The 17,255-nt window shown below is 36.8% G+C and overlaps 1 protein-coding gene across 1 annotated transcript; it reads right to left on the bottom strand.

Moving 5' to 3' along the window:
* Positions 1–3,124: 3,124 nt before the first annotated feature.
* LOC103476677 (transmembrane protein 26) lies at positions 3,125–14,391 on the bottom strand. Its single transcript, XM_008429164.2, has 6 exons — positions 14,130–14,391; positions 12,749–12,845; positions 12,400–12,480; positions 10,120–10,328; positions 9,902–9,981; positions 3,125–6,868 (listed from the first exon to the last, which is right to left on the bottom strand). Exons 1-6 carry the CDS (start codon positions 14,318–14,320, stop codon positions 6,576–6,578), a joined length of 951 nt encoding a protein of 316 aa, XP_008427386.1. The 5' UTR covers positions 14,321–14,391; the 3' UTR covers positions 3,125–6,575.
* Positions 14,392–17,255: the final 2,864 nt, after the last annotated feature.

Below are 17,255 nucleotides of genomic sequence, written 5' to 3'. Positions count from 1 at the left end.
CTCCAACCAGTAAATAGCTTGGTAAAGGAAATACTTGTAAATAATACTTTCTTCTAATGTGGAAATTCTTATGGCCATTTCTCTGACTGTTTTGTGAAACAATCAGCCATTATGGGTTACATTCAAGACTAAAGAGTTGATGAATTAACCTAATACAGTCCCAACAAACAAGTAGTTTGCATGTAGATGTTATACTTCGTTTATACTTCCTTCCCGGTTGCATATTTATTTAGATCTGAGTATAAAAAAATCAAAATAAAAATTGTGCAGTATTTCTATCTTATGTTGTAAATTTGCCCTTACTGTGTGCTCTTATTTATTATTTTACCTTTGTGTTAATTGTCTTGCCTTCGTCTGTCTGTCTGTTGTATTTCTCTGCTGGTAAACTTGAATTTCCCCTTCGAGGGACAATGTAGAATGTTTTTATTTATCGTCTCTATTCTATTTTCTCTATTTTTTTTTGTCTGCTCACTTTGCCTCTGTGTTTTCCTAACCGTTCGAACAAGCAGAATTACCTGTAAGCGTCTGTGTTTGGTATCTATGAAAACAAAACAACTGTTTTCAGACTTGAAGGAGAATGTGCATGTGGAAACAAGTACTACTGTTTTTTATAAGCTGCTTACCTACAATAAGACTCTGCAGAAAAAAGGAACAGTTTTTGCTTCACTGCTGTTTTAGTAATTAAATCAGTGCAATAACAAAGCAGCATGGCAATAATGCAAGGTCAAATGATCTCATATTTATTTAGAAAGAAGACATTTATTTAAGTGTGCATGGTCAGATTAATAGATATGTGACCAGAACAGATGACTAAATATAAAGCAGAGAGATAACAGGCAACATAGTGTAGAAAACTGAGGAAGCTACAAAAAATGAAATGCCCAACAAACAAAACCTTGATAAAGAGAAAGAAAATCTGACTGGTCTAATATAAAACAAAGCAACAACAACAACAACAAAAAGTAAAATACACAACGAGGTCAGGCAAGCGTAAAGAGGGTAACAATAAAGAACTGATAAGAAACACAGCAAGATATGGCAGAGTAACAGTGCAAGTAGCGCTAGAAAGAAAAAGGAAGGGCTGACGTGAAGATCATAAAACCAGATAAAGGCAACTGAGGACATCTAGTGACAATCAAAGGAAGTGCAATTTACGCAGTTCACCAAGGACAAGAAGCAAGATCGCTTTACAAAAAAAAAAACTTTAAATGTACAGAATAGTAACAAATCTCATCACAGAGTTTCAGCAGAATGGGTTTTATTAGGAGCTCAAGACCGTGTGGAGCACTAACTAAAACAGAAACCATAAGACAAGTTTGTTACTGATAGATTTAAATAGCGCATTATGTTACAGATAACATATATTTTTAAAAACCAATCCATTGTTTATAACGGCTTATCCTTACAGGGTGCCGATCTCCAGCTGGCACGGGGTGAGAGGTGGCGTCCACCCTGGACAGGTCGCCAGTCCAACAGATTCATGCTTTTATTCACTCTCTAATTCAAAGAGACCAAATAACTTCAAATTCAGACTTTTGGACTTTTGGTAAAACCCATACATGCAAACTCCATTCTGGAATGGAAACCCTTGACCTTCTTGAAGCAAAGCAACAGTGCTAAAAAAATCTGCACAGACATCAAAAATGTGTGCAGGTTTAAAAAAAAATATGCTAATACATTTGTTTAAGGGTTATTTCTGTCTAAGTCAAAGCTGCTCATCGGGTTCTAGCGCACCTGCTTACAGTACTTATTCTTATCCTCAAAAATGCAGGAGTAACATGAGATTACAACAAACATGCTTCAAGGTTACGTTCAGTTTGTCTACATTCACAGTCATGTAAAGTTGAATGTTAGAGTAAAACATGGCAGCAAATGCCTTAAAACATTCAGAAATGTTTAACATAATACTTCAAGAGAATGTAATGACCTGTGTTAAATAATGAAATAAACCCTTAGAAAATACTTAATTAAAATTACAACGAAGAAAATAACACCAAAATATATATTTTTAAAAAAAAACACCAGACATGACTCTTAAACAAACCGACTTTAGTCGGTTTGTTTAAGATGTTGCTAAGATGTTGCTTCACTTAATGGTAAAAATTAAAGCTAAGCAGTACAGACATTGTTATCTAAGTCATTCTATTCTACACACAGAGTGATATGCTTGAAGCATGTATTTATGTTCATTTTAATTATTAAAAAACACTTTTTTAAAAAACCTGATTATGTAAATTGAGCAAAAAAATAAAAGAAAACATTTTTTAACAGAAATGTTCTGATGAGCCTAAATACTCATGAGAGAGACTGACAGCTGGGCTTTTTTTTTTTTAGCACTTCACAAGAAGGTGAAGATAGAAAAACTGATAAAGAAGCTGCCTGTTCAGAGAGCTGCTCACATTAATGGAAAGTTGAGTGGAAAGAAAAAGTGGTTGTCATTCAGTACTGAGAGTTTCTACAATCTCCACCCAGCTGTAAGCATCACATTGAGATTCCCTTCATGGCTCAATGTAGATAAATCTAACAGTTCACCTGATCACTTGGTGAGTTCTCCTCAGATGAAGAACTTCAGTTGAACGTTTCCATGAAGGCAATATTATTCAATTTTACATGATTCATGTTTAATCCAAAAAACTGAAGCAGATTTACTGATTATTTGACATAATATGTTTCTCATATGTTGGAATTGATATCAATGCGATGTTTGCGACAAAGTTAATTTGCTTGTCTCATTCACTGTTAAGTTAAAAGTAAAATATTAACAGCATGAATTAAGAAACTAGTTAAATATTTCCATACTGAAATATTCTACATTATTTAATATGTATCTACATTCAAAAATGATTATTTTTAGGCACTTTTTCTAAGAAATTTTGTTTGATGTATACAGTAGCTGTAAACCATATTAATCAAAATGAACCAAAATAAAAGCTTCGGATAGATAGATAGATAGATAGATAGATAGATAGATAGATAGATAGATAGATAGATAGATAGATAGATAGATAGATAGATAGATAGATAGATAGATNGATAGATAGATAGATAGATAGATAGATAGATAGATAGATAGATAGATAGATAGATAGATAGATAGATAGATAGATAGATAGATAGATAGATAGATCACTCTGTGTGTACTGAATTAATATAAAATATGTATTTGCCAAATTTTTTTATTAAATTGCTGGAATAGTATTTTTTAGATGCCGTCATAATTATCTACATAGAAAAATGATCAAAGATTAAAAAAATATATAATAATGTTAATAAAAATATGCCAACACATTTATTAAAAATTTTAAAACCTCTCTCTCTGTGATGACTCAACAAAAAGTACACATTATCAAAAACGTTTCAGCAAGGCATGCACTGTTGTTTTCAAGACTGAAACAATGGTTTGACTTCAGTCACTATGGGAACAAAATCACTGCTGTGTAATTAACGTACTTCACCACGCTAACATGTACTTACAGACTGAGTACACTGAGAAAAATGAATCTGTGGTGAAGTAAATTTAACATATCTCAATCTGTGAAATCAACAATAAAAATTCAAGTTAGTATCTTTACACAAATAGATGTAGCATTGAGGTCAAAAATATTTGGTCAAGATACAAGACATTGTAATATTTTCCAGAAAATAAATTGTTTAAGTGCTAAGAGCCTATCTTTTTAAGTTCATCCACACAACAAAAAACAATGTTGTTATCTTTACTGGGTTTCATTTGGTATTTCAAAACACCAAATATTACCCACAAGCCATCAGAGTTCCCAAGCACCAGGGGGCCAGCGGTATTATAAAGTACACTGATAAAAATATCCTGCTCTGTCCACTTAAAAAAAATTTGGTTAAATTAAGTTCATCTTTAACATTCAGGACATTTCCAGATGTTACTCCATTTCTGCTCCATTTGAACATTTGCACAACTGAATTCTGTGATAAAAAAATAAAATATGGAATGATAACACCATGATTTCTTAATGTATGTAGGTTAATAAAATAGTGCTGTTGTTATTTTGCTAACCTACAAACCACAGCTTTTTTTTTCTTTTACAAAGTTTAGCTTTGCGTAATCTACCTGACAAAATTAAGTTAACTTTATTTGGATTTTTTTTCACGTAAAGAAATAAGTAAGTACTTTAAACAAAGAATCTTGCTTGATCAACATCAAGAAATTATGCAAATAGTTGCCTTAATTTTTTTAAGTAGATAGAGCAGAATCATTTTTTTATCAGTGTAATATTATACAAGTATACAAGAGACATGCCGTTCCAGATTTACAAGGATGCTTTGCCCCTGGGCTGGAAACCATTTTGGTGATCTACTCCCTAAAGGAAAAATATTTTGCTAATGCATGTACAGCTAATTCTATAGACATGTTGAATGTTATTGTTTACATCCGGAAATCTCTTGCATGCCCACAATGAGGGCAAAAAGATTATTCTTTTACATCCTATATGTTAACTAAAGGAAATCTGGAGATGTAGGTATTATTAGTTTAGTGCAGTCTGCCTCAGCAAAGGGACAAATAATGTAGAAAACCCATTGAAGAACAACTAAGGAACACTGGTTTTTTTCTCCCTCCGTGCCAGCTTAGCTACACACAGACTCGTTGCCATGACAACTGATAACAATGCCACGAATGTACCGGGATTCAAGACCAAAAACATGCAAACATTTCCCACAAAAAGAACAGAACATGCAGTCCGTTACAGTTTTATATTTTCAGGTTTCGATTTTTATTTTGCGATTATTAATGTGACTATTAAAAAGTGATCGCTGTTCCACATCTGTCAGAGTTGTTTTTTTGTTGTTGCTTTTTTTTTACTGGATCGAAGCACACCGAATTCCACTGCACAGGTTCTCAAAGTCATGCTATCTTTAATGACCTACGACCTTCTCCTTCACTAATCTTTTTATCTAGTTGTCATAGTGTTGACAATTAGTGCGTCCCTTTTTCTTTTATTTATCAACCTGAGTGAAGTTGGCCCCCCACCTTCTTCAAATCAGACAAAATTGGTTTGTGCTACATTTGTGCAGCAAAAATCTTCGTTTGTGCCCCCGTCATTCTTGAGATATAAAAAAAAAAATGTTAGCTAGGGGTCATCAGAGCTCAAACACTCCCCAGGCCCTGCTCAGATTTGCAAAAATAAATAAATTTGGTGTCAATCAACTCGACTACAGTTGTGGTGGTTTGTGAATGAAGGTTTAACCTTTCATTGATATCTTCAAAGTCAAAGCAGCACAAAGGAAAAATTTTGTTGTACAAAACAAGCACGAACTTAGCCAAGCTGAGTTTGTGCAAATAAATAAAAAAATAAATAAAAATAAAATAAAATAAATTTTAATGTGAGCGAGGGCAGAGGAGTGTTTGACCTCTGATGACCCCTAGAAAACATTTTTCTTAATATCTTTAGAATGATGGCGGCACAAATGAAAATTTTTGCTGCACACACCAGAACAAACGTAACCGAGTAGAATGACACCAATTTTGTTTGATTTTATGAAAGTGGGGGGGCTGGTTGACCTTTTGACCTTTAAACTTTCATTAATATCTACAAAGCAAAAGTGGCACAAAGGTCATTTTTGCTGCACAAATGTAGCACAAACGTTTGACACAAATTTTGTCTGATTTGAAGTAGGTGAAGAAGTACCTTTCCCTCTGGTATGGAGCTGCCTGTGGTGCGGGATCTTGAACCCGTGACGTCACATATTAACATGTCAACACTATGAACTGATTATACAAACCAATAATGACAGGTTTAAAAAGTCAGTGGCCAGGAGCTCCATATTATAAATTGCTAAAAAATTCATGATGTTTTAAGTACAATATCTGCAAAACATGCATTCATTAAAAAACATATAAAAAAAGAAATTGAGGCCTCCCCCCAAAAAAAGAATGGGACCCTGGGCTACTGCCACTGTAAGTCCAGTTTAAAGTTTGGCCCAGGTGACATGACTACCTCACATGTTTGGGAATGGACAGCATTTAATGATATCCCAAACTAAATTAGTTAAAGAACAGAATGGCACCCATTGTTGTGGTTGTGTGCAATTCTTCAATGTAAAAAAATGCATTGTTGAATTGCAAATATTCCTTGTATTTTTGTGATCTAGTCCAATAATAAACAACAAACACCAGTCAAGAGCAGAATAAGCTTTTGGATACTGGCAGTTTTTAATGGGTAGACTCGACTGCTTGACCCAAGAATTTGTTTTTCTGATAAATGTGGCACCACTCAAAGGGAAATAAATAAACTCTCCAAAGGTCTATGATTCATTGCCCAGAAGAAATGTTATGACCAATTATCAGTCATCCAAACAACAACGTCCTTTGATTACAAAATGAATGAGGTCAGAGTTTTTGTTCTGAACTTGTTGTTCTTTTGGATCGAGATGAAATTAAGCCTTAAATAAAGTATAAAACGGAAACATGAAAGCATACATTTACTTCTTTTCCTGCTTCACATGAAATTTTTTACCCGTTTTGTATCTTTGCATCATCTTGGGTCTGACATCTGATATTTTCCTTGTCTCTTACCCCGTCTCAGCAATGACTCATCAGAGACTCTTCAGTCTGCGCTGTCCCCCACGGGGCTGTGCACGGACAACTTAAAGTCATGGTATAAAATGTACAGCCTGTACACATTCAGGATGACAACCAGGAAGTTTTTAAAGGCAAAGAAAACAAGCATTTGGTGAAAAGTACCAAAATGTATCATGACAATGAGCCGGACCACCAGGAAGGGGCCGTCGTGGATAAACAGAATCTCCACGATGCTCCACAGGTCGGTGCTGCGATTGGACCAGAGGGAGTCTCCCTGGATGCTCTCATTGGCTGCCTCGCCGTTCATGGGCCCCACCACTGTTCAAGAAAGAATGTGTTAAAATAATGCATTGTGCTAAACCGGAAATAGCAACCAATTCAACAAACACAAGGTTGCTGTTGCGTACTTGGGCCAACCAGAGAAACCCAAACGGATGATGAGGTTGAGCCAAAGAACCCACTCAAAAGATCTTCAATCCACATCTCTATGGGAGTTTCTCTGATTTAATAGTCTAAGTTCTGACCGTCACATGACCAAATGAAAAATAGGTTCCCTAATACCTGAAATGGTATTAAAATCTAAGGAGCTAGATTTTCAATCTAAAGAAACATCTTCAGTTGATGTACTTTTAGCGAAGTTAAGATCAAAGTTCATCTTAGGTGCCTTTCTCTGAACCCAGACCCAGAACTGTCCACCAAGTGGTCCTTATTTATTTTTTCTTACATTTGTGTGTGTGTGTAGGCGTGTGAATGCGTGTGTGCGCGTGTGTGTGCGTGTGTGCGCGTGTGTGTCTGTTGTTTAAAGTTCCTGTGGGAACTGGCCTGCTACAGGCATTTCCGGTTCCTTTTAAACATTAAATTGTACAAGAGAGCCTGATGTTCACCATCAGTTTCTACGTGAGGCCTTGCTTGTACAGCTCAACAATCCTCCCACTTGTTCCTGAGTCTCTGTGTCTGTAAAAGCGAGCGGCTCGTGAACAAGCAGGCGTCCCTTTTCATCCTGTAGGACTCTGAGTGGAAATACTGTATGTTGGTTTATTCACTATCTACTCAGACGAAGAGAAGAAGAAAACAACTGAAAAGAAAGAACAAAGGAGTTTTTTTCACAGAAGTATTAGAGTATTTTTTTGTATAATTGTTGTTCCTGTCAGATAGATTATTTATCCTGAGACAGCAGAGCTTTACTCTAATCCTAAAGCATGGTGCATTAGGATGCACCATGCTCTTAACTTTAGCTTTTTAATAGGAGTAACAAAGTATCATAATGTAAACTTAACACTCACAGCACCATGGTTTTCCTAGAAAAATATTCAGATTTTATGTCATGATTTTATAGGCTGTACACTGAAGATGGTAAGAAATAAAGGCATACTTTACTTTTTTCTCAGCTGCTCTGCTATCTCCTCAGCTCTCGGCTCCCACACACCGAGCCGTCAGCTACTCACAACATTTAGCTCGTCCCACCCATTTCAAACTCTTCTCATTAACGTAAGAGTTAGTTTGAGGGCTAAATATAATAATATGATTTATCTGCTACTTTCAGTAAAAAAGCTATGAAAGCATTGCAGCCAGTTTTGCTAATTTTCTTTCACGAGTCATAGCAAAGCAGCTCAGCCAAATCAATGAAATGAACAAACAGCGGTCTGATTTTTATTCCTAATGCGTTTCATGCTATTGACAAGTGGAAGGAAATAAAATGTGTTACATGTCTTTTGCTTTGGGTATTTACATACTGGAGTTGTTGTTGTTTTTTTGTTTGTTTGTGCAGCTAGCTCCTCACTGTTGGACTAAACCGTTGTTCTAACAAAAATTCATCCTCATTTGTTTTTTAAATGGATGGCTGATTTTTTTCGTTGTTTGTTTCTTTTGCCTTTTCACATTTATATTGTTTAAATATGAAGGTTCCTCTCATGACTTATTTGAGGGAACAAATCTAGAGTTTTCCAAATTGTGGGTTAGGCTCTCCCGGGGATTTCCACCTTTGCTTAGATCATTTGTAGTCATTTAGTAACATTTCTCCTGGAAAAAAGTATAAACAGAGCAATAATTTGTCTATACATTAGCTCACATCCTCTTTCTGTCCTCAGCTCACTTCCAGTGAATTTGAGCTAAAGCCTCTCAATCTTTCTCACGTTGAGAAGTTGAAGGTAATTGTGAGGAAACTTTGAGAAGCAGTGTAGTGCTGGCGTTGAGAGGAAAATACTCCTTTTTTCTAAGGTTTTTTCTTTTAAATTGTACATTGTGATTAAGTAAAAACGATAAATATCTGTTAGCTCTGGCTGTGGGTGGCTCTGAGAGTTTGCGTAGTCTCCCGCTCTGAGTCAGGCAGTGCAAATGGAGCGGTTGTTTTCGTTGGGAGCAATTTTATTCTTCTGAAAAACAAAATGATAATTCTGACTTTAAAACTGCTGGGGTTTCTTTGGCAGCTAAAGCCGTAATTTTCAAATGACAACCTACATCGCCGTGGTCAACCTCAGCTTTCAAAAAAATGTGAGGAATAGCCGTAATTGTTGAAAGCAAGAAAAAAAGTTTTGACAGAGTCCTAGGACGAACTGTCCGCCCATGATGACTGAACACAAAAAAGCTGTGAAGCCGAGATTTTGTGGAGAGTATTTCTCTGACAATGTTTTAGAGAAATGGGTTTTGTAAGTCAACACTTTTGTGCATTTATAGGGAATTTAAGCCATAAAAAGACAAACTAAGATAAGCAGACCTAAAAACACACATTAGCGGAAGACATCTGTTAAGTTCTGTGTGTTCTTGCTACAAGAGTAAAGTCACTAATAGCTCTAATATTTTAGCATTAAAAGGGTAATGACAGATATTTCCACACTATAATGGCGCGTAATAGATCAACTTGACCGTTAATGTGGGTTTCTCCAGAAACAAACTGTTCCTGAATAAACTTGTTCCTGTTTGGATTTCTGTTTTGTTCACTCACATGTTTCTGGCTGTAACAAGTTTGGACAAAAATGATAAAACTTGTAGTCATGCTTTTCTCTACAGCTGCTGCCTCGGCTTATCGGCAAAGTGGAGATCTGAAAAACTCAGACGGTTTCCTGCTCAGAAGATAATCGGTAAACACTTAAACGCCTTCAGTGCTCTTTTTTCTGATCTGATCTGTCTGCAGCGGTTCAGGTCTCAACGTGTCTGCCTGAAAGAGCCATCATGGTTACATGACTTTATAATTTGACAGAGGCAGAGATAAGATCATATCTCCTTCTCCGTTTTGCTCCGAGGCCGAGCTTGGATGCCATGTTTTCTCTAAAAACGTTTGTTTGGAAGTTGATGTAACCGCTCAATAAGCATGGACGTAAAGATAAAAAAAAAGAAAGCCAAGTAGACACTGACCACACAGATGACAGGGGAACTGCAGCATGCTCCAAGTCCAGACACCTAAAATGACGTAGACCAGCTCACGACTGCTCTCTCTGCAAAACACAATGGATATTTAGATCACTTTAAATATAATTTAAACAGGAACCCAAACTTTTGCTGTAATATGCATGGATTGAAATGTTTCCTTTTGGGTTTTTATTTTCTTTAAAAAAAAAAAAAACAACACCCACTTTACATCGTCCAGCGTCTCACTGTTAAACTCGAGGATGTCGGCCGCCGTGCCAACAAAAATGAGCAGAAGCTGAGACAGCTGATCTCTTGTGATCCCGCCTCCTAAAGGGAGAAGCCACTTCCCTATGATGAGAAGGATGAGCAGAATCTGATGAAGAGCAAGGATCCAGCTGTCCTGGCAGAAATTTGACAACACGTCACGAAGTCTCTGGGAAAGAGAGGCACATTGAGAAACTCTCTGTGAAAGCTCGAAACGCATCTTGAGACACACATCACATGAGAACAGTTCAAACAAGAGGACCTTCACTGAGCAGTGTGAGCAGTTTAAAAAGAAGACAATTTGATTTTTAACAATATTTGACTTCTCAAAGCTGAATTTGTTTTTGGATGTTAGTGGAAGCTGCTGCCGTCTTAGTAGGACTCAGAGCGTTGTGAGCCAAGCTTCCTGTTTGCTGTGCTTCTAAGATGAAGAGGTAGACCAATACCTTCTGATTTACAGATTGTAAAATGATCTTTTAACATTAACATGACATAGCTGTACTCTGGGTTAACTTAGTGGTCAGGTTTAGTTGCTTTGTGGTACTAAAACACCATCTCTGTCAAGGTAATATGTGCATTTGTATGAAAAGTTGTGAACTCTGTTGTCCCTTTTCTATGACCTAGTCTACATGTTGTTCTGAGTTTGGTTCAGTTTATTGTCCCTAAACTCCTGTTTTAGCTGTAGTTCTAATGAGTAATAATTCATTAACGTTGCATTTCTAGAAAGTCACACTAAAAATGTGACTAAATGTGATTTTAGTACTATTTCTGTGATAAAACAATCCACCAAAACTAGCCTTTTTTAACTTAAAGGGTCCACAAGTTTTAGAGTCCTATGATCCCTTTCAAATATTTGCTTTATCATGTGGTTATTTTTTTATGCATTTTTGAATTAAGTGTTTCAATTATTTCAGTTCGCTGTTCAGCTTTCTCATTGAATTCTTGTTCGGTACATTTTGTTCACACGTTTATCATTTCTGAACTTTGTTCTCAGGACTTGTTCCTACTGATATTTTAGATTTAGGATATGAAGCAGTAGGAGCTTATTTTACAAATAAGAAAAAAAAAATACCTTTAACGTTAACGGAGCAGTATAACATGTTAAAGATTGAAAATCGCCACTAGAGGAAAACCCAATACAACCTCCAGTGTGCGTCTTTTTCTTCTGTCTTCTTGGAAAGTAATTCTGGGTATGTGTGTGATTTTATATATCATTCTGAGGAATTGAAAACTAATCTGCCATAGCATTTTGAACACTTGCCAATTATTGTTCCTCCCTGTTTTACTGCCTGGAAAGTTCTGACACATCACAACATCTGGTATCAAGATGTTAACAATGACTGGGTCCTGTAGGTTGTGGGGAAAGAGAAAACTATATTAACTTTTTTAGAAGCCAGTGTTATAGCCACATTCAGGACGCTCTGCGCTGATCCTACTTGAATTTCTATCCTTCTATCTTCCTCTTCTCGAGGATGTTCCATACCATCCTCTGATTTGCATTAACCTTGCAGGTCTTTCAAATTATAGTGGTAATTTTAGAGCCACATTGGAGATGTCTTGTACCAACTATGAGTCATTTTGTAGCCATCTCATATGAGTTTGTGATTCCAGTAAGTGTTACCGACTGACTACAAGTGAAAAATGAGTTTGCAAAAAACAAACTTCCTCACAGAGTAGACATGATGTCAGCTGATTCTTGTGCCATTCAGGGAAATGCGTATCTCTAAAGTTTAACTTCCCGAAAATGTCCTTCTGTCCACCTCAGTACTAACAATTCTGGAACGAAGTTCGTCCTTTGCCAATCACGTTAGTTTGGGTATAAAATCAGATCTTTACCGGGTTTTTGAGAAAACAAAACTTAAAAAAGTTCTGACCTCACTTTGCTTAAGAAAATCTGTTATTAATGCAGAATATTTTTTGACCAGTAATAAATTGTGCATTTCGTAATTGTTTATATATAAGGTGGTTGCACAAAAAAACCCCAGTAAATATGCTACTATTTTATTTTTATTGTTATTTCCTTGTATATAATGACACGCGCCCCACATCTCTTGGAAACAGGCGGACAGTTTTTTATGATTCATATTTTTCACTTATTAAAAATCTAAATGAGGAATAAAAACATAGTTCTGAGAGTCATATTACCCATCTTAAAAACCACACTTCACTGATGGATTTTTAATATTTATTTAGGAAATCTAGTACCTCAGAAAAAATGTATGAACTATTAGTTATCTTACCTTCAAACTATCGCTTATTGTGCTGTTTTCTGATGATTCATTCTTTGGTTGCCAAATTTGTTCAAAAGACTCATAATTGCACTGCAAAAGAGGAAAGAGGCATCAGACATTGCCGGAAGGGAAAGATGTCTTGCAGCCATCTCCTGCACATCTGCCTAGATTTTTTTGGAAACACGCATCTGAAATAGTTTTTCACATGAAAAACTATTTCATGTGGAAAAAATCACTACTAGATTTAAAATAGGTAGAATAAAAATAAGGTTGAAAAGATTTTCATTACAGAAAGGGATAATGTTTTTTTCTTTTTTGACAGCTGTGCAGAAACATTGTGGTTTCTGACTTTAGCTACCTTGCTGTCCTGCTCTCTGTTCTGCTGGTGGTGGAGCTCCATGATCCAGATAGAGGGAATGATACTGATGAGAAACAGAAAAATTGTGGGAGAAAACCTGCAAGAAAGGGAAAATCAGTTTATCGGTACTGCTCCAAACTACTGAAGCGTTTCAATATGAATGCAAATGAAGTGTGTGTGTATTTTATTAGAGATAAATGTAGATCCAAGATGAGCTGACTGGGAAGCAGCACATCAAAAGGACAATGAAGAAAATGTTCAAAAACTTGCTGTTTATAGTTCTATTTTTTCCTCATTATTTTAAGAACACCTAATATCAAACTCGCAAAAATGATTACCTTTTTTATTACTCACTCAAAAATAACCCCACATCAACCAGTTTCTTTTATGACTTGCTCAATAATTTAAGAAAGACAATACAATGATTTTTTAGTCATTTCCGACCACTTAAGCAGACAGGAAAAGAGGGTAATTTTGATCAGGTAGTGCCTTCTAAATAACTATCATGCACTCAATCTTCGGGAAACATAATAGCCAAGTTGCATAGCAACAAGATACGTTTACTCAAGTTACATTTACTTGAGTAACTTCTTCAGGGGAAGAATTAATTTTAGAAGTATTTTTACTATGCAATACTTTCTAACTTTCATCTGAGTGATTTTATAATGAGGCACTCTTACTTGAGTAAAATTTCAGGACCGTGAATAACTTCACTGAATGAAGAACGAGTGTAGTTTTAACCAAAAATTCACCAGGCACAAAACAAAAACAAAATACAATGTTATTGTTAAAGTTTTATACTGAAATACAGTGTTTTAGAAAAAATATCTATTTTTGACTCATTTTGAAATTGTTATTTTTACTAATCAATTTCATTTTGGTTCGTCTGATGTAATTTTTAAATATTAAATGATGTTTTGATTAGTCAGTGCTTCAACAGCCCTTTTTTACCAAATACATGTTAACTCTAATTTGAGAAATTTCTTGGACAGCTACTTTTTACTTTTACTTGAGTAACAGAATATGTTGAAGTATTTCCACTCATACTTGAGTACTATTTTTTGATTACTCTACCCATCTCAGCATGACAGGAAATTAAATCAGATAACAAATATGTCTCCATGATTGCTGGTTTCAGGAGTGTGATTTCCTGTCCCACCCGGACCCTACTGTCCCAGGACAATTACAGCAGTGGGGCAAGCAGGATGCAAAGGGGTGGAGGACTGCACATTATTATTATTATTAGACTGCATATTTGCACGTTATAATACTATTGATGTGCAACATGATCAGTTCTGCATGCATTTAAATAGCTCAGAGTGTGAACTTTACATCATAAATTTATGAAGAAACATGCACAAAAAAAAGAAGAAGAAATTACCATTTGTAATCCAGTCCTTTTCGCTTCCTCAGTGTTATTATCATTTCAACAACAAGTGGCAGAAAGAGCAACGTCAGCAGCCAGTAGTACGGATGTTTTTTGACCCATATCACCCTCCAGACCGCGACCAGTGAAAGCAGGATGAACAAAGCTCTGGTGATGATGGCACTCAGAAAGCTGAACGGACTCATGGCGCAGTCGCTGCTCCTGGAAAGTGCAGATCTCAGCCCGCTGCTGGCAGCTGTGCCCCACACCGAGAGAAGTAAAAAAAAAAAGAAGGGGAGGTTTGTTCAAACAAAGTCCCCAAACTTGTTGCTCCGCCTGCCTTCTCCCCCTTGCACCCTCCTCCTGCTCCCTACCCGCCCCCCTCGCCCCGCTCTGGGAAGCGGTCGGCTCAGATAGATGGTGAGTGATGACGTCTCAAAAAGCCCATTCACAACATTTCTCACTGTGACTTATGGGTCACATTGTGACTCCGTTGCAAACTCTTTGAGCAGAGAGCATCATCCTCCGTCTCTTTTAACAGGAAAACATGTCAGAAAAAATAGCTGACTGAAAACTGCTTTTTTGTTTGTTTTGTTTAGTTTAGTTTTTTCCTCACTTCACTCCAGGCAGTGCTGGACAAGCTTAGTGGCTCTTTTATTTCATGGCTAAAATGGCTGTTTACCCAGGGTGGCACAGCAGGACGGGCACCAAAAGTAAAACAAACTAATAGTCGTGACCCTTTCATCCAGCAGTTTTATATTAATTGAAGAAAAACATCTCTTTAAGTAGGTGAGGGAAGATGTTGGAGCTGATTTACACCTTCAGGTTTAAAATGTTTTTCTGTTGTTTTTAAAGAAGTTTAACTGCATTTGATAATATTCTGTTGCAGTTGTTTTTTGCTGCATCTTAACATTAATAGTTCATTGATTAATAATGTAATTTTTCCTACAAAAAAAAGAGGCGGAGAGAACATTTTTCATTTTTGTTAGAAGATGCATCCCAGGATGGAAGCAGAGTTTGACATAACCCTGTTTCCCCTGAAATCAACAACCACCTCCTTTGTTTTGTTCACATTCAAGAACAAATGGTTGTGTCATGTGTCACGATTGTTCTCACACCTCAACACAAAGCAGTCCGCCACATTTCTGGATTCTTGGTACAACTAACCACTGCAGAGTCATCTGAGTGTTTCCGCAGATGACAGAAGTCAGATTTGTGCTGACTTCTGTCAGCACAAATCTACAAAGCGAAAGAGAAATGGTGCGAATGCGGTACCCTGAGGTGCTCCTGCGCTGCTGACCAGCTGATTAGACACATAGTTCTTCGGTCTCACAAACTGTGCTCTGTTTGTCAGGTAGTCGTATTGAGGCCTCCGCCTGTGTCTTCTGGAGTTTCTAACAAAGCTGAATTGTGTTAAATGCACTGGAGGAATCAAAGAACATGAATCCTCACAGTGCTGCCTGCTTTGTCCAGATGGGTTTGTTGCAGCAGAAGTATAACTGCGTCTTCACCTCCAGTTCCACAGTGGTAGTAAGCAAACTACTGGAGGCCCTGATATTTGTTTGTCTGATTACTTAGGAAGGCTAACAGGAGTTCATGATGTGGGAGGTCAGGGCAACAAGTCTATAGTCGATGTTGACTGATGAGTGAGTTTTCTTTTGTATTACTTAGAAGGACAAGGCAATATAAAGACCAGTAATGCTGTCAGGTAGGTTTTTTTCATATTACAAAAGTTAAGCTCCTCATAAATGTTAATAGAGTTTAAAATTCACTTTTATTATCTTTGACTTACACCAAGGTATACATGAAATCTATTGATCAGGTGAATATGGAGGCACACCAAGATGGTTAATACAGGAGGGACCAGAATGTTGTCCAAAAGACTTAGAAATTATCTATGGAGTTGGAAATAATTGTGGTGACTAAAACAGTTTTTGATATGCAAAAAGGTTTTTTTATGTCAGAAATGTAGCTGAAAAGTCTAGATAACGCTGCATTTCATTCACCTCTAAAGTCGGAACTTGTGTCTGAGAATGACACCAAGCTGAACTCGTGTCATAAACTCAAAAAACGTTTAGTATTTTGCTAACGGCATGCTAACCGCAATTAGCAACGCAAGCTAGCAGCAACATATTTCTCAGAGTTTTGTTCTTTCAAATACTGTAGCAGCTTGTTCACTTTGCATAGCAAAGTGTTTGTGTCTTATTACTGGTTTAATGAGATACAGAATATTAAATAACAGTTGTTGGTTTTTTACATCATTAATCTCTAAATTTTATATGAGAAGATTTGTGACAAGCCCCAACTTTCCCTCTTCTAAATACGACTAGGAGCTTTCAAGAAAAAGTCAAACTTCCAGCTGTTCTGCTATTTCCAATGTCTCCAAGTTTTCTTGAAAACATGATGTTGATGTAGGTGAGGGCTTCGTGTAAAAATGTTGAGAACGCATGTAATGATTTGCTACAGGCAGTTACCGGAGCCTCCAGCAGTAACATTTGGCAGTATTACTACCAGATTTACAGACTCTGATAGTGATTGCATCGTTGAGTGTGAGGCCAAAAGGTCTCATGTTGCCCTGATGTTGGAACCGTAGGGTGTGTGAGGGCTCCCACATAATGTGATTATGTATCATATTAGTCTCTGGTACTAAACTAGCAGCAGGTTTCATGAATACCTTTCTGCTGAAGCCTCATTAACTGCTGCAAATGCTGTCAGCCTGAGGGATCATCTGGGTCTCAGTGTTTTACTGGTCCAGCTGTGCCAGCGCCTTATACAGAAAGATTTACTTACTATTGGACTACATCTGAACCAAAAGTCATTCCTTATGGCTCTATGAACTTGAAGCTAAGTTTGTGTTTGTCAGCAGCTTTAGGTCAGTTAATCTCTATCTCGTGTGCTTCAGAGTCCTGTGATACACTACATTTTTATGTTCAGAACAAAAACAAAAGTCGGACCATAATCCTGCAGCCTCGGAGCCGATCTCAGTTGACTTTGGCCGTGAACCAACATGCACTTTGACTCGTTGACGGACTTTCGTTGGACAAACGCAGCATGGAAAACAACCGGTCAGTCAAAGTCACTTCCATGCTTGTTCTAAGCCAAGCAAGGAAGTCTGAATATATGGTAGGAGTACAGAAACAA

The sequence above is a fragment of the Poecilia reticulata genome, linkage group LG15 (assembly GCF_000633615.1).
Source record: "Poecilia reticulata strain Guanapo linkage group LG15, Guppy_female_1.0+MT, whole genome shotgun sequence".
Classification (NCBI taxonomy): Eukaryota; Metazoa; Chordata; class Actinopteri; order Cyprinodontiformes; family Poeciliidae; genus Poecilia; species Poecilia reticulata.
This window is presented reverse-complemented; position numbering and strand designations above follow the sequence as displayed.